General features: G+C 48.3%; 3 protein-coding genes and 1 long non-coding RNA gene across 5 annotated transcripts; 1 reads left to right on the top strand and 3 right to left on the bottom strand.

The window, feature by feature from the left end:
• Nucleotides 1–57: 57 nt before the first annotated feature.
• Nucleotides 58–8,209, bottom strand: tgm8 (transglutaminase 8). Its single transcript, XM_040203038.2, has 15 exons — nt 8,051–8,209; nt 7,120–7,284; nt 6,679–6,933; nt 6,391–6,509; nt 6,031–6,159; nt 4,400–4,577; nt 3,993–4,128; nt 3,692–3,801; nt 3,491–3,606; nt 3,281–3,407; nt 2,989–3,161; nt 2,677–2,851; nt 2,430–2,593; nt 1,826–1,959; nt 58–1,265 (listed from the first exon to the last, which is right to left on the bottom strand). The coding sequence occupies exons 1-15, from the start codon at nt 8,073–8,075 to the stop codon at nt 1,109–1,111; spliced, it is 2,163 nt and encodes a 720-aa protein (XP_040058972.2). The 5' UTR covers nt 8,076–8,209; the 3' UTR covers nt 58–1,108.
• Nucleotides 8,210–9,035: 826 nt separating this feature from the next.
• On the bottom strand, nt 9,036–14,348 carry ccndbp1 (cyclin D-type binding-protein 1). The gene is made up of 11 exons (XM_040203044.2): nt 14,157–14,348; nt 13,370–13,429; nt 13,026–13,105; nt 12,691–12,772; nt 12,446–12,542; nt 12,055–12,128; nt 11,353–11,429; nt 10,979–11,229; nt 10,480–10,540; nt 9,897–9,943; nt 9,036–9,250 (listed from the first exon to the last, which is right to left on the bottom strand). The coding sequence occupies exons 1-11, from the start codon at nt 14,242–14,244 to the stop codon at nt 9,142–9,144; spliced, it is 1,026 nt and encodes a 341-aa protein (XP_040058978.2). The 5' UTR covers nt 14,245–14,348; the 3' UTR covers nt 9,036–9,141.
• On the top strand, nt 12,694–13,723 carry LOC144388983 (uncharacterized). Its single transcript, XR_013453285.1, has 2 exons — nt 12,694–13,217; nt 13,300–13,723. It is a non-coding gene; the product is annotated as an uncharacterized LOC144388983 (long non-coding RNA).
• A 586-nt stretch (nt 14,349–14,934) lies between the features above and the next one.
• Nucleotides 14,935–22,922, bottom strand: LOC120834778 (H-2 class II histocompatibility antigen, A-U alpha chain). 2 transcript variants are annotated; one of them, XM_078092726.1, is made up of 5 exons: nt 22,757–22,922; nt 16,151–16,339; nt 15,678–15,935; nt 15,325–15,606; nt 14,935–15,233 (listed from the first exon to the last, which is right to left on the bottom strand). In XM_078092726.1, the coding sequence occupies exons 2-5, from the start codon at nt 16,203–16,205 to the stop codon at nt 15,100–15,102; spliced, it is 729 nt and encodes a 242-aa protein (XP_077948852.1). In that variant the 5' UTR covers nt 16,206–16,339; nt 22,757–22,922; the 3' UTR covers nt 14,935–15,099. The 2 variants fall into 2 exon arrangements, with proteins under 2 accessions (XP_077948852.1, XP_040058980.2); XM_040203046.2 differs by lacking the exon at nt 22,757–22,922 and having other exon boundaries at nt 16,151–17,262.
• Between the last annotated feature and the right edge of the window lie 2,517 nt (nt 22,923–25,439).

The following is a 25,439-nucleotide window of genomic DNA, read 5'->3' as shown; positions in this document are numbered from 1 at the left end:
TGCGCAACAGTAGAAAGACAGGACAACAGTGCACAAGTAATAAAATAAAGTGAAGTGGAAGATCATACACTTGGACGTGTTTATTTTACTTTCTGCATCAAAACATTAAATTACATTCCTGCTCAAGTTTTAATTCATACAGCCAAATATAAGAAATCTCAAAATTGCAAAACAGCGTTGAACAAACATGAATAATGATATCAAAAGTAGAGAAGCGATTATTCGATTCTGGGAGGCACCGGAGGGGAAAAAGAACCAGACACAAGAACGCTTTCTTTCCACAGACATTCAAAAAGAGGCAATTAAGTCGCGTAGAGTTTCTAAGCCTGTAATAATAAAAGATCCACTTACTTAAAAAGCTAATATTTACAGTTTAATATACTCTGTTGTATTGTATTCATCAGTCAGCATTGTCAACTATGAATCCTAAATACTCTATATTTGATAGATTTATATCTGCATCTATTAAATTAAACAATGTGTATTTATTTTTTGCACTATTTACGATTGTTTATGATTGTTTTTTAATGTAGCTTCCACATCAAATCTGTCAGTCGTCACTTTGTATTTCTTTTTAATTGTAATCTGTTTATCTTTGCTCAAATTCCTTGTGTGTGTTCACATATTTGGGCAATACATTTTTTTAAACGTAAAACTTCTACTATTGGAAAATACTTCTTATAAACAAGGAATAATTTGTGTTTGAGGTGTTTGGTGTCAACAATCAGGTATTTCACGACGAGCAACGTTCCCTAAAGCTCCACTCTCCAACTTCAGTGAACGCATCATCGCATTAGAGCAGCATCTTTAATTAAACCATAAACACATGTAAATAAAGACAAAGACGGTCCACCAAACACAACAACAGGGAGGCTTAAATAACACAAATAGTGCTTCAATTTAGACGAACAACAGTTACTTTTAAAGGATTCGCTGATAGTAGATAGCAGACAGTACCACTGAATGCCCCTTATTCACATATTACTGTATAATGCAGGTCCATCTTTTGGGTCTACAAAAACAACAAACTTTTCCTCTGCAAACCTCAGAGTGAATACGACACGTTGAGCGTTTTAGATCTGACGTCTTGTTTCTCTTGCTCAGCGCCTCAGAAGATGGAGGGCCGGACGTCGATGGTGCCGCAGCCCTTGATGTCTCTGAAGGCGGAGCAGTCGAAGTCCACCAACAGAGTCTTCCTCCCGGTCTGGTAGGGCAGGAGGGGGAACCTCACACAAAGTCTGCTGCTCGGCTTGAGATCTGGAATCCTGGGGGGCAACAAAGAGTCGGGATCAGTTTGGGAGTACATTTACTTCTAATTGAGCTGATTTACGTAAAAACGCCGCAGACCTTCGAAGCACCCCTAAAAAGAAATATCAAAGCGTCTCCATTTAGCAGCTTAGTTAGTTATTACCAAATGTTGATGATTTCAGATTCATAATCCTGTTTGTTTGTCCTTTGACTTGAAAATGTTGCTCACCTTAGTTTTAACCCTGCTGGTGTTCGGACAACATTGAACTTTTGTGAAATAAAAAAAGTATAGTGTATAAATCCTAATGGTTGTGAACATCTCAACTATGAAATTCATGAAAAAAATGACATGAATGTTCTGATTGCAGCTTGTATTTGTTTTAATATTCTTAAAATAATGTTGTTGCTCATATCAAACCGTTTTTTTGTGGTCTGGTACCAATTATAAGCGCTTTTGTAATAAAATAATGATCTGTCGTTGGCAGCTTTACTGTGACCGTGAAAAGCATTCGTCAGCTATGTCAGACAAGCCCACACACGCGCACACACACGCACACATACACGCACGCGCACACACCTCAGTTGGCGCTCGTCGAGCATCAGGCCGCTCCCGGACAGCGTCAGCGTGCACCGCGTCAGCGTCTCGCTGAGCGTGTTGGTGAAGAACAGCTCTCCTTGCACCTCGCGGTTCACGGTGCCCGTTTTGGGAATCTGGAGACACACATTTGAGGAGCTGGTTCAGAGAACATGTTGACGTAACATCTGTGTGTGTCAATGTCTTTGTGCTGAGGAGTTTAAAATGAAAAGGTTGCGGCTTCTTACGACACAATAAACAAATGTATTAATCCCAATGTTAAAGTCTCACAGGCGCTTTCCACGTCACGATGGGCCACATGTTAATATCCCACATGTAGGGACACTTATTGAGTCCTTCATTCAAAAACTCCCTGAATTAATCAGCCAAATATACCAGCCAGTAAATACTTCATGTAATTCTTTTACATAAGAAATAATATACTGTGTGCAGGTTATTATGGCACCATAATGATGTATGTAATGAGATGTTTTCATTTTCTTGTCTCCCTGAAACTCTAATTCTACACTTTGACAGTGAAAAGAGGCACAGGCGGTCGAACAAAGATGGACGTCATGGTTTGAGAGACGGAGGACTTGTCACTGACGTTGACGGTGATGGGCGGGTCCAGCAGCACGACGTCATTCTCCGCCAAGTACAAGTTCGGCGGCACCTCTTTGTCCGCGACCACGGCCGAAACCCTCATGTTGTCGCAGTCCATCATGGGCTCGTGGTAGTCGGAGAACTTGATCTGGATCGGGATGGACCCGTCTTCAAGAGACAAAAGCACAATCGACCCTTTTTAGGATCTCTTCCTCCAAAGTTCAACAGCTACAAAACCACAGAAGACTCACCTGTCCCGGGCAGCAGCGTCGTCTCCTTCACCTCGTTGTGGACGGTCACAGCCAGGACGCCGTTGTACCTCATGGCGTCCGCCTTGATGTTGACGGACACCGGCCTGGCGGCGGCGCCCTCGGTCCGCAGCACCAGCCTTAACATCACGTCGTTCCCGTCGGTCGGGGGGGTCACCTGCAGCGCCCGCGCAACGAAATGACTTAAAACGGTTCCCATTCGGTGGCTTTTTGATACGTAAATAACGACGCGTAGCGAAGGGGAGGGGGGGGGGGGGGGACATTTTGTCCGTCCCTCCAGCCTTTGCGGCGCACCTCTTCGAAGCGGATTTGGATCGGCGGTGGGGGAGTCGGTTTCGGGGGACCTTTGTCCACCGGCCCGCCAACCACCTCCTCCTTCTTCTTGTCGTCTTCCCGTGTCTCCTTAGCGTCTCCGGAGAGGTCTCTGGTGGTGGCGTGGAGGTAGACGTCCCTCTCCTTTTCTGTTCCTACACACAAAGCGGAACAGAGCGAGTGACTTTCACATTTTGACAGCATATTTTCGGGGCTCCAGAGAATAATTCTCTGCCGTGTTGCATGTTTAAAGGGTCACGCGTGTTGAACCGACCCTCTGCGTATTTGTAGCTGTCGGTGACGTCGACCCGCTGCCCCGAGCCGACGGCCTTGGTGGAGATATTCTGACCGACTCTCTTGGTGTCGCTGGAGATGTTCACCTGCGAGCCGTCAGCTTTCACCTGTGAGGACACGCTGGCATTAGGGACGACGGAGACAGACACTGGACGCCGCCGGGGATCGGCCTGCGAATCTGCTCACGCACCAGCCAGTCGATGCAGTCGGCGTTGACCGCGGCGAAGACGAACGGGACGTCGTATTTGAGGTGCGTATCTCCGTTCAGGATGGCCGCCACCGGACTCGGGCCGCAGCAGTAGACGCCTGCACGGGGGAGGGAGGGAGGGAGGGAGGGACGTCGTCATCATGAAGCAACGCACTTACAGACGTAAGAGATAAAAGTCCGTACCGTCGCTTTTCTCTTGTGGAGTCGGGTCCAGGACCTGCCAGCCGTCATAGCGTCCGTCCTTCGCCAGGTCTGGTCTCCTCATCCACGCCTCCACCCACACGTGGTAGTTCCTGGGACACGCCGCCCGGAGCATTAAATTAAACATCAAGTTTACGCCACGCTGAGTCAATCAATGGAACTGATCAACGTAAGACCTCGCCCAACAGTTTACGGGGTCGGTCTGCAACGCTTCTTTCAGTCGGTCAAAGTGTGCATTGGGATGTGGGAGGAGTGCACGCGGCGTTTGAGCTTTGAGCCTCACCAGATGCTGTCGGGGGAGGGCCTCTCCCGGACCCCGTAGTCGGCGTGGTAGACGTCGATGATCAGGTTCTTGTTGTTGTCGTGGGCGGACTGGAAGTTGGTGATCACTCGGCACGGAATGCCCAGCAGGCGCATCACTGGAGGCCCAACGAGGACAACGGCGTTTAACAAATAAGCAACACAACACCTACTCCGCTGCAGGAACGGCGCCCCGCCGTCGCTTAAAGCGAACCAGACGTGCACATGCACACAAGCTACTGCGCGTTGGAACCTCGCTGCTGAGCTGGCTGACAAAAGATGGGAATATTCTATAGGAGGGGGAGGAGGAGGAGGCATTTGAGCCGCTGGCGCCCAGCGAGTGTTTGAGTGACCTTTTCAGAGCCGGCGTTGACCTCGCATTGACCCTACCTGAGCACATCACCCCGGCGAACACCCAGCACTGGCCGTACTTCACCCGGGAGCAGCCGTTGTCGAACCAGCGCTTGAGGATGGCGTGACTGCCGGTCCAGTGAGACGGTCTGAACCCGTCAGCGTAAGAACCGTCCCAGCGTCCCACCAGGACCCCGTTGTCGTCCTGACTGTTAATCTGGAGGAAAACAGCAGAACAATCGTTGTCAGTCTCTGTCTCTTAAGAGCGATTCGTGGGAGACGTTTTAATAAGTGCATTCATGCATGAGGCTGTTCTCTAACTTTTGACACAGCGACTATTTGATTTCAAAGTTAAACTTTCTGAAGATTAAATTGGTCCAAAAGGTCAATTACCTGTTGAGAAGGAAACGATTTCAAAAACACTATTAGGTTGTGAGGGTCAGTCATACAAGATCATTAGTTTACACCAGCGGTTCCCAAATTCGAGAATGCCGAACACCTTTAATCACAACTCTGATCAAAACATGATGAATAAATGACCTTAAGAATTTAACCAAAATCAAACATCCGCGAGCAAAAGTTCGTCTCGCGCGAGGTATTTGCTCGCTTGCGAAACGTGAACTTCGTTGCTCGCGCTGGAAGGACTTTTCTACGCGCTCGCTGTTGTTCTTTTTGACAGTAAGGTGGAGACGGTGCGTTCAGGGTCCGATCGATGCCGCGAGGTGCGTCCGCTCCCGCCGCCCCCCTTGCCATCTGCGCCTTAACTCTTCGGCTGCTTTTAGAATAACTTATGTTCCCCCGTTAAGATGGTTCAGCTACTGTAGAGAAACGGGCGCCGTCTCTCGCTCTTTAATTTCATTAAATGCTCGGCGAGAACGACAGCTTTGTTTCTCCGACGCGCCCTGAAAGCAGCTCCGTATCTCACGCACTTGAGCGCCGCTCAGCATCTCGCCGTCGTAGACGAGCTTTGGCGTGTTCGGCAGAGCGTACAACCAGTATGGATCAACCGATTAACCAATTGATCCATATATATAAGGCGCTCCGGATTATAAGGCACTGTTGTTTTTTTGAGGAAATTAAAGGCTTTTAAGTGCGCCTTGGAGTGCGGAAAATGCGGTGTATTTACTTTAATACCACAAGAGGGCGCCGCGTTTGTTGAACAACGACAGCCGTTTCCAGCGAGAGCCTTATTGTTTTATTAATCTGTCCGTTTAAATTGTTTGTGCTTCATCAACTAATGTTTCGCCTAACTAATGTGCCGCATCATAAATATTTTTATATTAATTTCAAACTTTAAAAAATTGAAAATTAGAAAACTTTTATATATTTATTGTAAATGACCTCTCGCGGCCCACACGTTGGGAACCGCTGGTTTTATACGTTCGTAACACACAAAGAAAGCTCTGGACTCGGTGGAGAGGAGAGGGGGCGTGTCCTGTGGTTCTGCTGCTGTGCAGCAGAGGAGAGGAGAGGGGGCGTGTCCTGTGCTTTGCTGCTGTGCAGCAGAGGAGAGGAGAGGGGGCGTGTCCTGTGCTTTGCTGCTGTGCAGCAGAGGAGAGGAGAGGGGGCGTGTCCCGTGCTTTGCTGCTGTGCAGCAGAGGAGAGGAGAGGGGGCGTGTCCTGTGCTTAGCTGCTGTGCAGCAGAGGAGAGGAGAGGGGGCGTGTCCTACCATGGCGCTGACCACGCGGCTGACGTAGATGGGGTTGCAGCGTGCGGAGACGTCGTCGGCCGGGTCTATGTAGTGTTTGTGGTTCACGTCCAACATCCTCAAACAAATGTCCACCATCTTCTGCTGAAACTGAACGGGACGGAAAAGAGGGGACGCTCTTGAAGTGTCTCTTCCTTTGTGTCAGCACAGAATATCACGTAAACTTACCAATTAAAGAGAAAATCATTATCATCAATAATGCAATGCAATAATATTTCAATTTTAACATTACGCAGCTACATTCTGTTTCCATTAAACTAGCGCCAGCATGTGTGCGTGTGTGTCTGTGTGTTAACAGTGTGTTTGTGTGTTAAAGAATACCTGCCCATAGTCCCAGTTGGAAGAGATGATGTAGTTATTACTTCCTTTGAAGATGACTCCTTTTTCATTCATCACGTACTCGTTTATCTCCTTCTCGTCCTTCATATACACCCAATCATCTACAGAGCGAGGGGATGCATGCAGACGGAGACACAACGTTATTCCGTTTACACATACAATTGTAATTGTGTCAAATATGATTTATTTTTCTACGTGGAGCTACGAGCACAGCCGAGACGGTTCTTCGCATGTGAACATATCTGTACGCATTTCAAGCTCCAGACCTACCGGAGCACCAGGGGTTGTAGAGCACCACCAGGCCCGCCAGCAGCTTCGTCTCGTCCCCGTGTATCCCGAACAGCTTGAACTCCCCGATGGGGGCGTCGGCCGGCGGGGTGACGTTCAGGACCAGGAGGCCCGTCGGCGGGGAGGCGTCCTTGTGAAGCTCCGCCCTCCACACCGCCTTCGCTGAAGGAGAGCGCTCTTTGACCTGCGCGAGGCCAAAGAGCGAGAGGGTCCCCTGCTCCTCGCTCGGATGCTTTCCTGCAAGAGAAGAGAGGCGGCGTTAAGCCAACGACGTGATGGCGTTGTGATTGGACCCCGACGCGACGGTTTCTAGTACAGAATTACATCGAAAGGACCCAAACAACGAGACCTTAAAGAAATCGAATGTTCTGGGGAAACATCATCTATAAAGCAAGTTATTGAGAAGATGATTTGATGACCAACCTGTGGTTGCTTTAAGGGTGAGTTGTTGGCCGTTGGAAGGTCGCCCCAGAATCAGGGTCACCCTGAAGGGCGTCCCACGCCGCACAACCAGCCGGTCCTCCGAGAGGAGGCTGGTGCGATGTGCAAGGTTGTTGTCTTTAAGGTGGAGGTCCACTCTTTTAAAGACTGAAAGAAAAGAAAACACACACACACATGAACAAGTTAACAGAAACGAGGTGGGGGAAGTGCGTGGACGATTTGGCAGCTAGTTGGTGACGGAGGTTTAAAGGTGCAGCAGGTGACAGTGATTGATGAAGCAGACGCTGGCGCCGGGCGGAGTGAACCGATGGTTAGACAAAGTCAACTCCACATGTTGTGCAACGTCTCTCCAGTGGCGTCAGTGAAGCCAGTGAGGAAAGAGACAATGTGACGGGACGGGACGGGACAAGAGAAACTATATCATCACTGTAACAACAAAAAGAAGAAACGCCTCCTTACAGGTGGCAATTAGTAATTCCAGAGGCGCGTGCTTTGGATGACTGTAACGCAAACGTGTGATGATTAAATAACAGCATTTGGAGTTTAACTTCCTTTGCTGCTTTTTTGTCTAATAAAACGTAAAAGCTGTCAATTCTTTTCCACTCAACAATGGATCAAATTAACAAGACAAAGTATCAAACAGCAGCTGAGGTGTAAAAGTTTCTCTGAACTCTGCTAGATGAAAATAAGTCCGTCTGCATCGAAGTCTACGGGAAAATGACTTCTTCTTCATTTATTCCCTCAGCAAACGCTAGTTTCAGGTTTTCTTCAACGCAGCAGGATGTTTATTTACTGTCATGATGACTGAATGTTTTGTGAAAAGAGAAGTTACTTCAATGTAAATACAAATGCCCAAAATCCCCCGGGGAAGCCTTTCTGCAGAAGCACCCATTGGTCCGTGTAGTTTACTTACTGGATTCTCTGCCTTCCGCCGTCATCTCTGCTGAGGCGTGCGGCGCGGATGAGGAGGTGTGAGGGGAGGTGCACAGCCAGTCGGTCCTCGGCGCATTGACAGGTGACTTACAGGCTTTCGCCGCTTTTATACCTCACGAGCCCAACCCCGCGTGGGAGAAAACCTGCAGGTGACAGGTACGGTTACATACGTGTTCAGTCACTTCCTCGTGGCGTTGCATTCACGGCATTTCAGAGAGCTCGGCTGTTCCTCGCACCTTGCGATTGCATCATAACATTTCACTTAGTTGTGCTTCATTTATCTTTAGAGATGTAAATTCAGATTTAAATATGCGGGCAACAGCTGTTATTTCACCCATGACGGTGACGCAGATCTTCATCTCATGTGCACAGATGAACAAAAGAACACGGGAGAATAAAGTGCACGATAAACCATTAACGTAATAACGTGGATAGTGTCAACGTTTGTCCCGTCCCTGTACTTTGACGCGTGCAGTACGGAAGACACGGCGAGTGCGACGCGTGAGGTGAAGATGATGGAGGTAAACCGTCCAGAGGACGAGCGACCTCGTTGCCGATGCAGAGGCCTGTTTACACCATCGCCCGGCGACACGCACCACTCGTTCGTTTCATGAAGCGCTTCGCTCGCCCACACGCGGGTCGCCGACTTCAGAGACGTCAGACTTTTTAGAATTTCCAAACAGAAGAGTGTGACTCAAGAGAGAAAGTTTGCGCGTGAGAAATCTCGGGAGTGGCGATGTCACCGCTGCATATTTGCCCTGGAAATAAGAAAAGAAATCCGTCCTCTAGTAATTTAACCCAGTGATTCATGCGGCATCGTGATGTCACAATAAGCGGCTCACGCCCTCAAAGAAGCTCTGCAGGTTTTCACGGTTTCCAAGTAAATTGTTTGTGAGGCTTCAGCAGACCGGAATCAGCATCGACCCTGACCGATGTCCGTCAACACAACAGAGACACACAAGGACTTCATGTGAGGACGCTCGACCCTTTTTATTGTCATACGCTGTACATGTACGTAAACACTTTTTTATAAACCCTCATCACACACACACACGCACACACACGCGCACACTAGCTGTCCTGCTGTATGAGGTCTTGGGCCTTCTGCAGGTTGTGATCCACGGCTCCCTCTAAGAACTGAACCCAGGTCAGCTGGGACTCTCCACACACGTGACTGGACCTGTGCATGTAGGAGCGTGCAGAGGAACAGATTAACAAGGACTGCGTGAAATCACATCCGTGGAGATTATTCCTCTGCAGTTAATGTGATAAAGTGAACTGGTTTGCGGTCACGTTTCTCACAGCGATCCCAGGTAAGCGAACGTCACTCAGGAACTCGCGTGTTCACCAGCGAACAACGTGAACACGTGAGCAGGTCTTTTGGCGTCTTTGATGAAAACAGGCGAGCCACACGTCGCATACAGGAAGTCACGAGGAGAAAGTGCTTGGATTTTCTTTTCATACCTATAAAAAGGTTTTTATATATATAACTGGACGGGCGCCTTTCCAGTCTTCCGCCCCCTGTATCTGGGGTCCCGTGTCGAGGACACTTTGACCCCGGCGCTCGGGTTCAAGCGGCCTGTGACCCAGAACCCGTGAGCGGCGTACCTGTCCGTCAGAAGGAGACGGATCTGCTGAGGATCTGGTGAAAGGTGAGTTTCTATCAGAGATAATCACCTCTTTGTCTCAATTTCACTCCTAAATTCCCATTAATTCCTCCTAATTCTACTGGAATGTTTCCACCTTGATTATTCCCTGAACGCTGCGTCTCAGGTGCAAATAGTCTTTATGGCGTGAAAGAGCGATCATTACTCGATCGATCTCACCTGATGATCTCCAGAACCTTCTTTAACAATGCCGCCAACTTGGACACCTGCAGAGGGAAAGGAAAGCTTGGTTTAGACACGTCGAGGGTTACGTGAGGCTGCAATAGAAATAATTCCGTCAGATGATGGTTCCTGCGAGGGTTTGAGCCGAAACCAGACGTGTCTCAACAGGAGGCTCGTGAGTGGACGCACGCATGTTGTCAACCACGGAACCCGATGCGACGGATCGCAGCCCCACCCGCCGCGTGGGCCCCACCCGCCTGATTCCCTTCATTCTAGTGAAATGATGAAATGACCCAAAACCACCTGCACCTCTATGAAGGATCAGAAACCAGTCAGAGATCAAGTCCCTTTTGCGTCAGAGGCAAATGGCTTTAATACATTTAAAATGAAAAGATGACCGGGGCAACAATCTGTTTTTCATATTTGACTCCACACAAACTTTTAAAAAAGGTTCCTTATCTTCACACATCAGCTCACTGCGGCAAAACCTGATCCGCCCGAATTCAGCCGACAAAACTCATCTCACAAACGACTGGATTCATTAGTAATGACGGTGTGTGTGTGTGTGTGTGTGTCTTACGTTGTTCTCTACTCCGCTGTAGTCCATCGGGGGGTAGAGGCACAGAGCCAGATCATCGAGACTAAAAGACGGAGAGAGACAGAGATTTGTTGTCTGGGGTGTTACGTGTATTTAAGAAGTGAATGAAACAGTACAGATGCTTCTCATTACACTACGATAAGTGCATTCAACCATAAGGACACAAACTCAAAGAAACAAGAAAGTGCAATTTCCTCAAATAAGCCCATTTACAATTTGCTATAGAATAAGTGGCGTTACAAGTACAACTTATGCGCTACAGTTTGTTTGGTAGAGACCTGTCAATAACATTAAGCCCCGCCCTAAAGCGCCCCCTGCTTTATGGTCTGTTTGACTCTAAATGGACCATAATCTACTAAATGAACGTCATCGGCTCATCAGATTCCCTAAACGTCCCATTCGTCACTACGATCATGGTCTTCCTGGTGTGTGTGTGTGTGTGTGTGTGTGTGTGTGTGTGTGTGTGTGTGTGTGTTCGTACCCAGGACTGATCTCCTTGGTGATGTCGGCCAGGTCGTCGAGCTGGGCCAGGTTCTGGGCCGTGGTGACGTCACCGTTCGCTTTGACCGCCGACGTCAGCTTCTTGAGGCATGCCGCCGCCGCCATCATCAGCCCCCGGCACGGACCAATCAGGAGCCGGTCCTGCTCTGACCAGTAGGTGTCCTGGTTGCCTCGGGGCCCCTGGTCGTTGTCGAGGACGTCGCTGAACGGGTCCTCGGCCTCGGACAGCGCCTGCGAGGGTCAATATCCAGTAATTCAGCTCTTGGCGAGACCACGCCTTCACGCCGATGATCCCGAAGGCCGTGAAGACGACAGGTAACCACGGAGTGTGTGTGTGTGTGTGTGTGTGTGTACCTGCTCTACTTCCTCTATGGCATCTTTCACAACTCCAATCTGATCAGACAGAACCATCAACACGGCCGCTTTATTGTCTGTAGAACACACACACACACACACACACACACACACACACACACACACACACACACTTACTGTTATAATGACTTATAATGATTAATGGAAAGTTTGTGTTATGTAACATTAATCTGTATTTTGTGGGGTCGTTTTCTTGGTCTTCTGGTTCTTACAAAAACATCCTTTTTTTTATCTCAATAATAAACCGTTTTTCAACCGAGAACGCAGCAGATCGTTATTTACGTACCGTGCGTATGTATGTGTGTCATCGAGGACTATAATGACGTCATAGTAACACAGAATAACGCAGCAGCAAACTAACGGCACATCTTCCAAAGTGACGATTAATTCAAATCTCCACGCCGCTGAAACAAAATCTATAAAAACGCGAACATTTAACACACTCAGTTATTCAATTCTCGTAAAGAACACAGAAACAACATCAAAACACTTAAAGCATTTGAATTTTTTTGTCTGGAGCTTGTCTGGAACTTAACATTTAAAAAAACAGATACAATTTAAATAATTCATTTGAAAGAATTAAAATTGTTTAAAAAAAAGCATTTAAAAAGGTTATTGCGTCCGCCTGCGGAGACGAATACACTCAAACGCACGTTCTTCTTTCTTAAACTGTCTACTGACCTTGTGGCAACTGGGCGAAATGGTCGCAGGCCGACCAAACACTTCCTGTTGACGTTAACTGGTCCTGAGACAGACTGGAGGAAGAGGAGGAGGAGGAGGAGGAAGAGGTCACATTAACGTTAAGGGCCTAAAAAGCAGATTTACTGTGACACTGTCTTCAAAGTGATCAGATCTTTACAACGTTCTCTAAATTCATCACAAATAAATAACTGTATTTGCGTTTACTTTGACATCACATTGATACGAAACTGGCTAATTACATTTATTCAAATTCAGTTTCTTAAAACTATGAAAACGTTTTATACTTACAACTTTAACCAACTAGTACAAAAACATGGCTCATGTGTGTGTGTGTGTGTGTGTGTGTGTGTGTGTGTATGTGTGTGTGCACCTCTGTAGCGGCGAGCTCAGGATGACCTCCACCAGCTGGCCGACGCCCTCCAGGACCTCGACCGTGGCGTCTCTGACCTGCCGGCGCAGACTCACACCTGAAGACACGGAGAGGGACGAGGAGTTAAGATGCCGCCTTTGACCTCCGTTCGTTTCGCCTCCTGCTACTGTGTGTGTGTGTGTGTCTCTGAAGGAGGGCGGGTGAGTAAAAGAGGAGGCGAGCGCTTCACGTCCATCCAGCGCTACCTTGGTCTTTGGGTAGCCAGTAGTAGACTGTGGACAGACTGAGGACGCTCTTCATGGTGGACTCGGAGAACGTCTCCACGTCCTGTGAGACAGAGGGGACGGGCCGTTAACCTTTCTCAGGGGTCGTTCTTGTTATTACCATTTTTGTCTCTTTATTTGGTGATATATTTTTATTCCAGGCTTCTGGCCGTGACGTCATCTGCGTGACGGCTGGTGATCAGTTCGGTGCCCGACCAGGATGCCGCACAGAAGCGAGGCGACAGGTTTCCCACATGGATCATGAACCTAAATCAATAAACCCGCACTGACGTTTATAATCCCACCAGGAATCTGACCTGCGGCGACGGCAGCGGCGGTTTGGAGAAGGCCAGGCTGAGCTTCGTGGCTTCATGGGACACGGCCTTCACCGCCTGGTCTGAGGACAGAAGACACAGTGACATCACCTTACAGGGAGCCACTAATGGAAAGGAGGACGAGGACGACGACCACGAAGACAACGGGTGGCGCTTCATTTAAAGGGCTCCCGCGTGAGTGAAGTCGTTATACGTCTTGAGTTGTTACTAAGTAAATAAGTAGAAACACAGAATGAACTATTTGTTTATTAGACAGTAGGCGACCACGGGACACGATGCCGTTGCTTCACGGAAGAACGGGGAGGTCACGATGAGCGATACTCAACTCAGAGCGTCCCGGAAGTTGGAGAGGTCGAACGCGCCGTCCGACGCATTGGACTCGCCATCTGTGGAGGAAGAGGAGGAGACGTTCGGTTAGACGCACAACGTGACATTTGAGAACAAATTAAAACCTGGAACTTTGGACGATCACGTTTACGATTAAAAAAATGATCAGATCGCTAAACATTGTTCATTTCTCTTCATTTGGATCCAGGTGTTATAATGACTTATAATGATTAATGGAAAGTTTGTGTTATGTAACATTAATCTGTATTTTGTGGGGTCGTTTTCTTGGTCTTCTGGTTCTTACAAAAACATCCTTTTTTTTATCTCAATAATAAACCGTTTTTCAACCGAGAACGCAGCAGATCGTTATTTACGTACCGTGCGTATGTATGTGTGTCATCGAGGACTATCATGACGTCATAGTAACACAGAATAACGCAGCAGCAAACTAACGGCACATCTTCCAAAGTGACGATTAATTCAAATCTCCACGCCGCTGAAACAAAATCTATAAAAACGCGAACATTTAAAGGGATGATAATTAACTTACGTTAGTTGACGTTAGTAGATAATCGGCGGGTTTAGCTTGAAAGCGAGCGGATCATTAAACATGGCGGACAGGCTGAGCTCATTGTAGATTTAATAAAACCGTTAACCGATTAACGAACGTATTTAACCGGCGGATTTAAAACGACATTTGGCGCTTTCGGTGCTTAGCTTGACGCTAGCTAGCATGCGGCTAGGCTGACTTTTCGTTCCGCGTCACAGCTAATGTGTCATAAATACCTCTGACTCTGTCTGCGACGCACCGGATGGAGTTCAGTAGATTTCGTAGAGGCAGAGACACGTTTTCGCCACAAGGATCAGAACTCATGACACCAAAGTTCTTCTTTTTTTTAAATGCTCGATAACATGCGTGTTGTGGAACTACACAAGAACCGGAAGTTGAGCCGGGGGACGGATATAAAGGAAGGACCGCCACTGCACTCAACTACTTTAGCGACACCGTGTGGGGAAAGTGGAGAATTGAGACGGAATTCATTACAGTAATAATAAGAAATGTTTAACAAATGTATATGGGCATTTTGGGCTAATTGTCTTAGGAATAGTAAAATAATTATTTGGAATAACGATCAACTTAAAGTAATATGACGTATGAGGAAATGCTTCTTTCCTGGTGCTTAATTTATCAACCTCCTTATTCTCTATATGTGTGTGGAATCAGACATTTTATGAGCTACAGTATTACATTGTTATGTTTGAACTTGGAATACAAATAATAACGGTCTTGTTAGTTATTTATTATCATAGTATTAACCTATGACATATCCCCTTAAAAATGTTTTTCCTGACTCCTCTTAAAGGTCTGAAGATACTGAGAACTAAAGTGACATAATAACCTACATTATCTTCCTTATCAACCTTTCCTTTCAGTCATTTCTTCTTTTTCTATGATTTATTTCCACACCTTCGCTTTTCTTCCTGCTCCCTTTGAAACACTTTTTATTTGTAGATCAGACCGGCTGCATTTCCTCCCCAATATTACACCAGTGTCAACAACTGATTATGGGTTGAAATTTCTGTTTAATCATTAACAAAGTCTGTTTACTTTCACCTTAAATCACAGGTTGGATTATCTTTATCAATGGTGATGTTTGACTGACAAAGATTTCTACATAGTTCCCTTACGTGGTTCACATAGTTGAGTTTGAGAAAACAAAGTGAAGCATTACGAATGAAACCCAAAGTTTGGCTGCTTGGTGAAGAAATAGGCTCCGCTGGCGACGCCGATCAGGCACACGACGAGGCTCGCGCCGAAGAACCCGGCGGCCGGACTCACCCGGCTCGGACCCTCCTTCGGCTCTGCGGATGGAAAGAAACACACTTAAGACCACCGCCACCACCACGGAGGCCCCAGGCTGCACACAACGCTGAAACGCCAGCGCCCGCTCACCCCAGCTGCTGGCGAGGGGCCGACGGGCCGCCCGGTGCTCCACCGAGCAGGAGTACACGTCGCCCTCCCGAGGGGTGGTGCTCAGCGTGGAGATCCTGTGGAAGGTCCCGTCCCGGTTGTGGCCGTAGGGCAGGTCCCACACGCCGCCCGTGACCCTCGCCCCGTTCTTGGTCCACGTGAAGTTGACGGAGGGCGGGTAGAAGCCGTCGGCCAGGCAGAAGAGGGTGTTGGCAGCGCCGCCTCGGCCCTCGTGCCGGCTGTAGACGGAGAGGACCGGCGCGTCTGGCCAACGAGAGGAGCAGATCAGGGAGGAATGGCCTACGGGCGGGACGGGACAGGACAGAGGCCGGTACCTTGCGGGATGGTCACGTTCGGAGAAGCTCTCTTGGCTTTGGCCAAAACGCTCCGACAGTGAGTGAAGCTGGATTTGGCGAACTCATAGCCCAGTTTCTTCAGGTCTCTCAGAAAGGGAGGCAGCCGAGGAATGAGAAACACGACTTCCTCCCTGCCGAAGTCTGCGTACGCCACCACGTCCCCGTCCAGCAGGACGTCCACCCGCACCTCCCCGGACTCGTAGCACCCGTAGGTGTAGTGGAAGTCATGCGAGGAGCCTGAGAAGCAAAAGAGGCAGAAGAAGGCGAAGCTCCGTCGAGTCGATGGTTTCTCCTTTAAACATCTCAGCGTCTCTACGCTACGAAAACCAGCGAGGTCAAACAGAAGTCGAGCGTTTCACTTTTACTTCCTAAAAAGAAAGTCGAGTACCCGCCTCGCGCTTTCACTTCGCACTCACTCACAGAAAGCGAATGCTCTCTTCACAAAGTCTTACCCGCTGCCGAGGTGCAAAGCGCCGCAGCGAGCGCGAGCATCAGGGTCACGGCCATCGGCGAGCTCAGGGGACGACGGATACGGGAAGCTCGAGGCGTCCGTGTCCCAGGAGACCCAAACAGGAAGTGGTCATCTTCTCTTTTCTCTTCTGCCCTTTTTTCAGACGGGGGTGTGTTTCCCTTTCTGTGTTCTTCCGGTTGGAGCAAGAAGAAATGGCAAAGACACAATCGGTTGTGTGTAAACAAAATCAAACACACACATGAGTGCATGCGTGTTAAAAAACAAGCGGATCATTTTTGTAACTTCGTGTCTAAGTGACATCCTCTGTCTTTGTCACGTGTGACTCGTCCTCGGCCGCTTGGAGCAGCCGAAGGCCGTTTGTGCCAGCAGGTGTTTCCTGTGAGCTCGTTGTTGTTTTTGTTGTTGTGTTTTGTGTATTATTGTGTTGCTTCCACTCATTTTGAATCATTTAGAACGTAAGCACTTAATGTGTTGTAACGATGGAGTTGTCTCTACTTATTGTACTTAAAGCCAATCTGTGTTCTGAGGCTACGCAAATAAGTTAAATTCAGTTTAAGTAAAAAAAAAAAAAAAAAAGATAAAATAATGAATAAATCAAACTACTTGTGGACATTTAAACTTCTCTCTGGATGTTCGGAAGTTAGGAGACTATTTCTGGTAACAATGGCAGGAGTTTGATGAGTTTTTGGGTGAAAAGGTGTGTGCAGTAAACCCAAAGACCTCCAGGGGGCGACATGCACTGGTGCATCGTGTCGGACCCGGATGAAGACACACAGGACCACAAAGTGGATTCTGTTGAAAGGTAATATTGCCGATTATATATTGACGTTACTGTCCAACATGTCGGCTGTCGCTCCTGCAGAGTCGGTAGAAATCGGGCGGTGTAAAGGGGACAAGAGCCGTTGTCTCCTCCAGAAAACACCACCAGCGGACTTGGACTGGAGGGGGACAGATGTTCTCCCCACCCGTTGGTTTCATCTCAACACAAAGAATACAGCACCATGACAGCGCTTCTCCTCTGATGCAAAGAAGCATATTTTCTCAAACTGTGTCAAACTCTGTCCGTTACCTTCGTATTCATCATCAGACACGTGTCAGGAGCCAGTGAGGTCAAATACATGCGAACTCTCCAGAGAAGGTCCCGTCTCCAGAGACGTGGTCCCACGACGGCAGAAAGCTCACGGCCACAGCGAGACACCTTTCTTCATGCCGGTTGCCAGGACACAGACGTCCTGCACAGCTCCCACACGGCCGCATCGGGACGGGAGTCGCGCGTGAGCATCACGGTGTGGACGTACGAGGGAACCGTGACGTCGCACACGGAACGACAGAATATCTACGCCCTCTCTGCAGAGCATCTACCACCGCAGGGGCCACAGGAGAGCTGCCTCCATTCTTAAAGAGCCCACCCGGCCCCCAGCGTGGACTGTCCACGCGTCTGCCCTCAGGCTGAAAACCCCCTTTTCCCCCCCACTGCCATCAGAGTGATCAGCAGCTGAGAGGACTCCACTGGTCTGCACTCTGGCTTGTTAGGGTTTCGCTTGTACCGTACTGTTCATTTATATTGCACACATTAAATTTAAATTTTTACAACCTGCTCAGTTTTGCACGTTTCCCCTTGCCTCATTTCAGCCTAATTTTTATTTCATGTACATTCATATCAAGATTGTATTTTTATTTTCATTTTAAAATTGGTCAGCTTTACAGAAAAGGCAAGCGTAAGAATTTCAATATACGGGGGGGGTGTATTTGACAATAAAAATCTTTGAATCTTTGAATATGTTTATATATATATACATATTATATATATAATATAATAATTGTTGGAAAAACGATATAAATAAATATATATGTATAAATGAAAGAGGATCTCGTCCGCGGTTAGAGAGACGCTATCGCATAAAGACCTGCGGCTCTGCTCAGAGGTAAAGGTGGGACCCCTTACTATGGTTGGACCCCCCCATGCTGTGACTGTGCTTCCATGTCTCAAGCCTCACCGTATAATAATCCACACACACACACACACACACACACACACACACACACACACACACACACAAGCACTCAACCCGTCTAGACTGAAAACTAATGAATCTATTTCATATTGTCAAGCTGCAGTGTCACCAAGGGCCTGTGTGTGTGTGTGTGTCTGTGTGTGTGTCTGTGTGTGTGTGTGTGTGTGTGTGTGTTTGCTCCCTCTTTCTTCCGTCTCTCTCCTTCAGTCTGTGTGTCTTGTGTCTCAGACCGCTTTGCGCACTTGGAGGCAAATCATTTTGTTGCTTCTTTCCTCCCTCGCTTCTCATTTCCTCTCCTTTTCTCTCCCCCTCTCCTTCTCCCTCCCTGTCTCCTTCTCTCCCCCCCTCTCCTTCTCTCTCCCCCTCTCCTTCTCCCTCCCTGTCTCCTTCTCCCCCCCCCTCTCCTTCTCTCTCCCCCTCTCCTTCTCCCTCCCTGTCTCCTTCTCTCCCCCCCTCTCCTTCTCTCTCCCCCTCTCCTTCTCCCTCCCTGTCTCCTTCTCTGTCCCCCTCTCCTTCTCTCCCCCCCTCTCCTTCTCTCTCCCCCTCTCCTTCTCTCGCCCCCTCTCCTTTTCTCTCCCTCCTTGTCTCCTTTTCTCTCCCTCCCTGTCTCCTTTTCTCTCCCCCGTCCTTCTCTCTCCCCCTCTCCTTCTCTCTCCCCCTCTCCTTCTCTCGCCCCCTCTCCTTTTCTCTCCCTCCTTGTCTCCTTTTCTCTCCCTCCCTGTCTCCTTTTCTCTCCCTCCCTGTCTCCTTTTCTCTCCCCCTCTCCTTCTCTCTCCCCCTCTCCTTCTCTCTCCCCCTCTCCTTTTCTCTCTCCCTCTCCTTTTCTCTCCCTCCCTGTCTCCTTTTCTCTCCCCCTCTCCTTCTCTCTCCCCCTCTCCTTCTCTCTCCCTCCCTCTCAGGTGTGATCTGTGTGGGGAGTTTCTGTCTAGACAACCGATTATACCGAATAATGATGGAGGGAGGGGGGAGGGACGGGGGGGAGGGACGGGGGTGGACGGAGCATGAAAGGGAAAGAGGGGTGTAGTGTCAGACAGAAAGAGAGAGGGGTGTAAATGGGTGAGGAAGCTAGCAGGAAAAGCAATAAGGGAGATTAGAGGCGAGAGACGAAAAGGAAATGGAAGGAAACACGATGGAAGAAATAAACGGAAGAGGGCGAGTGAGAGGATGCACACACACACACACACACACACACACACACACACACACACACACACAGACACACACACACACACACACACACACACACACACACACACAGACGCACACAGACACACACACACACACACACACATCTGATGTGTAAGGAAACCCTATCAGTCACACAGGCTTTAGCTACTGTGTGTGTGTGTGTGTGTGTGTGTGTGTGTGTGTGTGTCTTAGATTGGTGATGAGTAATCAACAAGCCCAAAGACCTCTCAAACACACACACACACACACACACACACACACACACACACACACACACACACACACACACACACACACACACACACACACACACACACACACACTGTAATAGGCTTATCCAGTGCTGCAGTTTCAGTCTTTAAACTGGGACTTTCTTTTTTGCTGTTTATCACAGAATATTCTCTCTACGCCAAAACAAAAAATGACTTCCAAAGAAACCTTCCTACGCGTGTGTGTCTGTGTGTGTCTGTGTGTGTGTGTGTGTGTGTGTGTGTGCAGTTATATTTCTGTCTTTTTTCAAACCAGGATAAGAGGGAGATGTACGTGAGACAGGCGGCGAGGCAGACAAGAAGACAATCAAAGAGACAACGTGAGTGAGGAACAGAGTCAAGCATCAAAGTATGAGAGTGAGACAGACAGGCAGAGACAGACAGGCAGAGACGGACAGGCAGAGACGGACAGGCAGAGACAGACAGGCAGACATGTCGTTAGAGGCAAAATAATGATAATAATAATAATAATGATGATAATAGTAATAATAACAATGATAATAATAACAATGATAATAGTAATAATAATGATAATAATAATGATAATAATAACAATGATAATAGTAATAATAATAATAATAATGATAATAATAACAATGATAATAGTAATAATAATAATGATAATAATAACAATGATACTAGTAATAATAATAATAATAATGATAATAATAGCCCTCTCTTTGGTTTTGACGAGGCCTCTGTCTGCTGCAGTGGAGGGGAGGAGGAGGAGGGGAGAAGGGAGGAGGGGAGGAGGAAGGAGGGAGGAGGGAAGAGGGGGGAGACTCGGGAGGCTCCTAAAGAAAGACAAAATCTATCAACGAAATTGAACCCGACTGAATGTCTTGACGCAGTGCAGCGTCTCCGGGGCGACGCTTCATCCTGAACGCCACGTCCAGGAGCCCGAACCTGCACCAAGACAACTAATGTGATACAATATGATGATGTTTTGTCCCTGCAGGTTGGTGCAGGTTTAACTTCCTTTATGTGTGAAGTGGAACAATAAACACACACAAATGAAAGGAAGCAGATTTACTTCCTTTAATGGTGTCAGGAACGGAGCAGGCAAAGGACCCACTTTACTACAAAAACTACTTTATTAAACCCCAAAAATCCCAAAACACCAAAACACCAGAGGGGAAGAACACAGACAGGGAAGAGGAACGGGAAGAGGAAGAGGAAGAGGAAGAGGAACGGGAAGAGGAAGAGGAAGAGGAACGGCATCCACGGTTGAACATTCAGTGACGCGACAAAGGACAAAAGACAGGTGATTGGACTCACTATGTGAGTGTCCTCCAGCAGGGACCGTCAGTAAATGTTTACGATGACATCACCACCCCCACCCCCCTCCTCCAGACGCAGACAGACAGACAGCCAGCCAGAGGGACAGACAGACAGATAAGAAATTGAAAGACGTGGAACTTGAACTGCGATCTGATCAGTGTGATGATGCAGTGACGTCATTAAATCCAGTGCATTCAGGATGAAAAGAGACACACACACAAAAAGAAAAGAGTGTCTTGCATTGATGTGAAAATAACCTGCCAGACCAGTTTCCCTGCTGTTTGTAATTTTCTGGATTGAAATAAAGCACACAATGTGTGTAGGTGTGTATCTGTGTGTGTGTGTGTGTGTGTCTGTTCAGGAGCAGCGCTTCCTTTCAGCCCTTTAATTTGTCTTCCACGCTCTATTTTTACAAGAAAAATGTCACCACAAAAATGGCATCTTGCAGATATTTCCACCCCCCCCACAGCCCACATTACCCCCCCCCCCTCAACAGCCCCCGACCCCCTCCCCCCACAGCCCCCCCCCTCCCCTCAACAGCCCCCGACCCCCTCCCCGTCCACACAAACTTGTAGCTGAAGTCCTCTGAGGAAAAGCTCTCTCTCATCCTTCCTCTCTTCCTTCCTCTTCTCATCCTTCCTCTCTTCCTTCCTCTTCTCTTCTCTTCTTTCCTCCTCTTCCTTCCTCTTCTCTTCTTTCCTTCTCTTCCTTCCTCTCTTCCTTCCTCTTCTCTTCTTTCCTCCTCTTCCTTCCTCTCTTCCTTCCTCTTCTCTTCTTTCCTTCTCTTCCTTCCTCTCTTCCTTCCTCTTCTCTTCTTTCCTCCTCTGCCTTCCTCTCTTCCTTCCTCCTCTCTTCTTTCCTCCTCTGCCTTCCTCTCTTCCTTCCTCTTCTCTTCTTTCCTCCTCTGCCTTCCTCTCTTCCTTCCTCCTCTCTTCTTTCCTCCTCTGCCTTCCTCTCTTCCTTCCTCTTCTCTTCTTTCCTCCTCTGCCTTCCTCTCTTCCTTCCTCTTCTCTTCCTTTCTCTCTTCCTTCCTCTCTTCTCTTCCTTTCTCTCTTCCTTCCTCTTCTCTTCTTTCCTCCTCTTCCTTCCTCTCTTCCTTCCTCTTCTCTTCTTTCCTCCTCTTCCTTCCTCTCTTCCTTCCTCTTCTCTTCTTTCCTCCTCTTCCTCTCTTCCTTCCTCTTCTCTTCCTTCCTCCTCTTCCTTCCTCTCTTCCTTCCTCTTTACTTCCTTCCTCCTCTCCTTCTCTCCTTGTTTACAACAAGTCTACTGCGTCTAGCCTCAAACAGCAGTGGGGGGAGTAAAGGGGGTGGGGGGGGCAAACACAAGTGTAGACGGGGGAGGGAGAGAGGGAGGTAAAGGTGGCCGGGGGAGGGGGGTGATGGGGGGGGGCAGACAGTGTGAGATAATGAGATAGAAAGAGGACGAGAGGTGGATTTGTTATTCTTGCGGGGTGTTGCCCAAACGCAGACAGACAGACGTTACCTCACACAGCTGCTGCAGTGAGAGGACAGGGTGACAGTGTGTGTCTGTGTGTGTGTGTCTGTGTGTGTCTGTGTGTGTCTGTGTGTCTGTGTGCAAACCTGCTCACAATATCCTGAAGTTTTTCAGTCAAATGTCAAGCTTTGTGTGAACACACGCGTGTGCGTATACACGCTATGTACTGAACTACATGTAGAATCGGCCTGAGTCCCATTAAGGACTATTTTAGCTTCTTTGTGGAACAGAAGGGTTCCCAACGCGGTGCCTTCCGTGTGGTTCCTGCACCCCAGCTTCGTAAAGTCATTGGCAACGAGGTCCAGGAGCTCCGTACCTGCAGGGGGGCTGCACACTCACCTTTAGTTTAGGGTGCAGGTCGCGTTCTTTGTCCACTGGAGAAACGGTCGCAGGTCCTCACAAAAGGCACTGGACCAAATGTGTCCATTTGCTTTGAATTCTGATAAAGCGGTGTACTGTAGTAAGCTTTTAAAAGTGACTTTCACCCCCAAATCGTTGCTGTTTCAGGGGGTCTCAGTGACGCCCTGTGAGCCACAGTCCTCTTAATCCCGCCCACTTCATAGCTGCCCAATCAAATGCAGAGGACTGGTTTTAAAATCCCTCTTGTAACACCGACCGTTCTGTGCCATCGGGGGGCACGGCCACGTCCTCGCTACTGCGACTTCAAGCACTTCTTCCAACAGGACGGCACAATCCGTGAAGCCGTACTTCTAAACATCTTGTATGATGTTGAATCACGTGTTTTCATAAAGACCCGGTGTGTTAGAAGCCAGCGTTTGAGGGCAGGCTGCATGTTCAGCATCGTTTGTCCTTTCCGTTGTGTACTTTTGGCTTTTCTTGAGATTTGTTCCCATAAAAAAGGGTGGAAGAAAACCCCCCCCCACACACACACACACACACACACACACACACACACACACACACACACACACACACACACGTACTGTACACAAAATGCAGTCTGGGAGGAGTGGGATTGTTCAAGCCTGCCATTTTTCGGTACAGGGCTAAAGTCAGATTAGTGCTACTCGCCTGTCTGCTTTCACGGGGAAACACGCTTAATCCCCGGTTTAATCCCACCTGCGACGGGATTGGCCGCCGCCTAAGACTCTGACGGCTATTACCCAGAATCCACGCAGCAGACGCCGACTACCACACACCTGGGCCACGACGAGTGTTTGCTTTCAGGACATTCTGCATTCGTTCCGCTCACTAATGACGCACGGCGAATTGAATTAAATTGAAAACTGTCAGAGAGGAGGGAGGGAGGGGGGTGAGGGGGGGAAGACAGACAGGAAGTGAGGGGAAAATAGGGACAAAAATGGAGGGGGAGACCAGTGAGAGCGACAAGCAGAACAAGAGCGAAGAAACAATCATCCAAGTGGTCCACAACCATCTCTCGGAGACACTTTGACATGTCGGAGTCAGGACGATGGAAATGAAATATTTGATTGCAGGGTTTTTCCGTCGTGGCTCACTAGACCTCCAAGCGGCTCCGCCCACATTCAACGTCAGCGCCAGTTGAACTTTGAACTAGCAAAGGCGGCGTGGGGGAGAGAATAGTAGGAAATGTGATGACGAGCGGTTTCCTGCTGAGCTGCTGCTCCCACGTCGCTCGCGCGTTGAACGTGAAACAAGAAGGCCGACGTGGCCGACGCCGCACTCAAGCGGCCCACAAGCCGAGAGAGGTGGCGTCTTCCCGCGTGCGTCTGTCTCGGGTCCCCTTTTTGTTTTGCTGTCGTCTGTCGTCTGTCGTAAATACATTTCCTCCCAAGTTTGTAAGAGAATACTAAACTTAACGCTGCTGTGACCAAACCGGCACTAATCCCCATCATCAAGGTGGAGGATGAAGACGACGGCCTTCATGATAGATGCGACTCTTGTGTCACGGGGCTGGAAACAGCTGTGTGGCGTCTGATAAGCCTCCAAACTCTGGGATCTATTACTCAAACGGGCCTCCCTGGATTGTATTTCATTGAATCCCCCCAATGCCATTTTCAGTCTGAGCACCGAAAAACCGGATGGTGATAAATGCACACACTCATTGCCGGAGACAGAACCAGTGATTCACCCGCTGCCTCCTCCGAAGGACGGCTGCGATAAAGAGAGAGAGGATGAATGACCACACCTGGGGCGTCCCTTTTGGTGACTCAGCCTTTTTTTTTTTTTTTTTTTTTTTTTGACGGTAAACTGACTCACAGCCAGATGGACTATCGGTCTCAGCCGGCTGCCTCCGCCAAGGCAACGCAGGCAAACACCGGCTGTGCAGAAAGGGTAACAAAGAGGCGCTTAAGCAAATAATATGAGTTGATCTCCCCGGTTTGTTTTACAGCGAGGGGCAAACTATGTACCAAAATAACAGAAGAAAAGGTTTCAAAGACAGACAGGAAAGTATCTGCTCCTCTGCAGTTTTCAGACTCTCATAATCAGCAGCGACGGGTCGTCATAGAAACACAACCCTTTCTTCTTTAGGTACAAAACATGAAAATTGACCCTTTAATGAGTTAATTACATCCACCGAAAAACTGTAGGAGTGAATTACGTGGCATAAATACACGGAGAACAGATTGTTACACATCTCAGGCAAAACAACTATTTTTTAAAATGTTCATTTTCCGTACACACTATGTGGGTTTCTTCTCCTGACACGTTGGGGGCATTGGGGGGTCCAGCTGGGCAATAAAACCACGTTAACATGCAACTATAAACTGAAGAGGACCTAATTACCAAGTGGACTCAGATGAGACGCGCCGCTTCAGACCCGCCCCATTGGTCCCCGGGGCCTGTCAATCACGGAGGTGACGCAATGGCGTCTGGCTCCTTCGATCCTCGACACAAATTCAATATTTGGAGTCAATGCATGTGCACGAAAAGCACTTGTTTCTCTCACTGAGGCTCAAACGGTTGGTTCCTTTTGATCCGGTCGGTCTCCTTCTCAAATCTCCCTTTGTGTTTCATTTCGGAGTCGGGCTCCTTCCATAATGTTGTCTGACACTTACAATAACAATCTGGGGCTGTTAGT

Source organism: Gasterosteus aculeatus, chromosome 17, assembly GCF_964276395.1.
Source record: "Gasterosteus aculeatus chromosome 17, fGasAcu3.hap1.1, whole genome shotgun sequence".
In the NCBI taxonomy this organism is placed as follows: Eukaryota; Metazoa; Chordata; class Actinopteri; order Perciformes; family Gasterosteidae; genus Gasterosteus; species Gasterosteus aculeatus.
This window is presented reverse-complemented; position numbering and strand designations above follow the sequence as displayed.

What these genes read in the sequence shown, in the direction of transcription:
- ccndbp1 (XM_040203044.2), bottom strand. Translation starts at nt 14,244, where the DNA reads ATGAGTTCTGATCCTTGTGGCGAAAACGTGTCTCTGCCTCTACGAAAT. An exon ending in CGTCGCAGACAGAGTCAGAG is followed by an intron (nt 13,430 to 14,156) that starts GTATTTATGACA and finishes CTTCCTCCACAG; the next exon opens with ATGGCGAGTCCAATGCGTCG. An exon ending in ACCAAGGAGATCAGTCCTGG is followed by an intron (nt 10,541 to 10,978) that starts GTACGAACACAC and finishes TCCGTCTTTTAG; the next exon opens with TCTCGATGATCTGGCTCTGT.
- tgm8 (XM_040203038.2), bottom strand. Translation starts at nt 8,075, where the DNA reads ATGACGGCGGAAGGCAGAGAATCCA. An exon ending in CAGCTACAAATACGCAGAGG is followed by an intron (nt 3,162 to 3,280) that starts GTCGGTTCAACA and finishes CTTTGTGTGTAG; the next exon opens with GAACAGAAAAGGAGAGGGAC. An exon ending in CTCGACGAGCGCCAACTGAG is followed by an intron (nt 1,266 to 1,825) that starts GTGTGTGCGCGT and finishes GTTGCCCCCCAG; the next exon opens with GATTCCAGATCTCAAGCCGA.
- LOC120834778 (XM_040203046.2), bottom strand. Translation starts at nt 16,418, where the DNA reads ATGCACTCATGTGTGTGTTTGATTTTGTTTACACACAACCGATTGTGT. An exon ending in GAACGTGACCATCCCGCAAG is followed by an intron (nt 15,607 to 15,677) that starts GTACCGGCCTCT and finishes CTCGTTGGCCAG; the next exon opens with ACGCGCCGGTCCTCTCCGTC. An exon ending in GCCCCTCGCCAGCAGCTGGG is followed by an intron (nt 15,234 to 15,324) that starts GTGAGCGGGCGC and finishes TTCCATCCGCAG; the next exon opens with AGCCGAAGGAGGGTCCGAGC.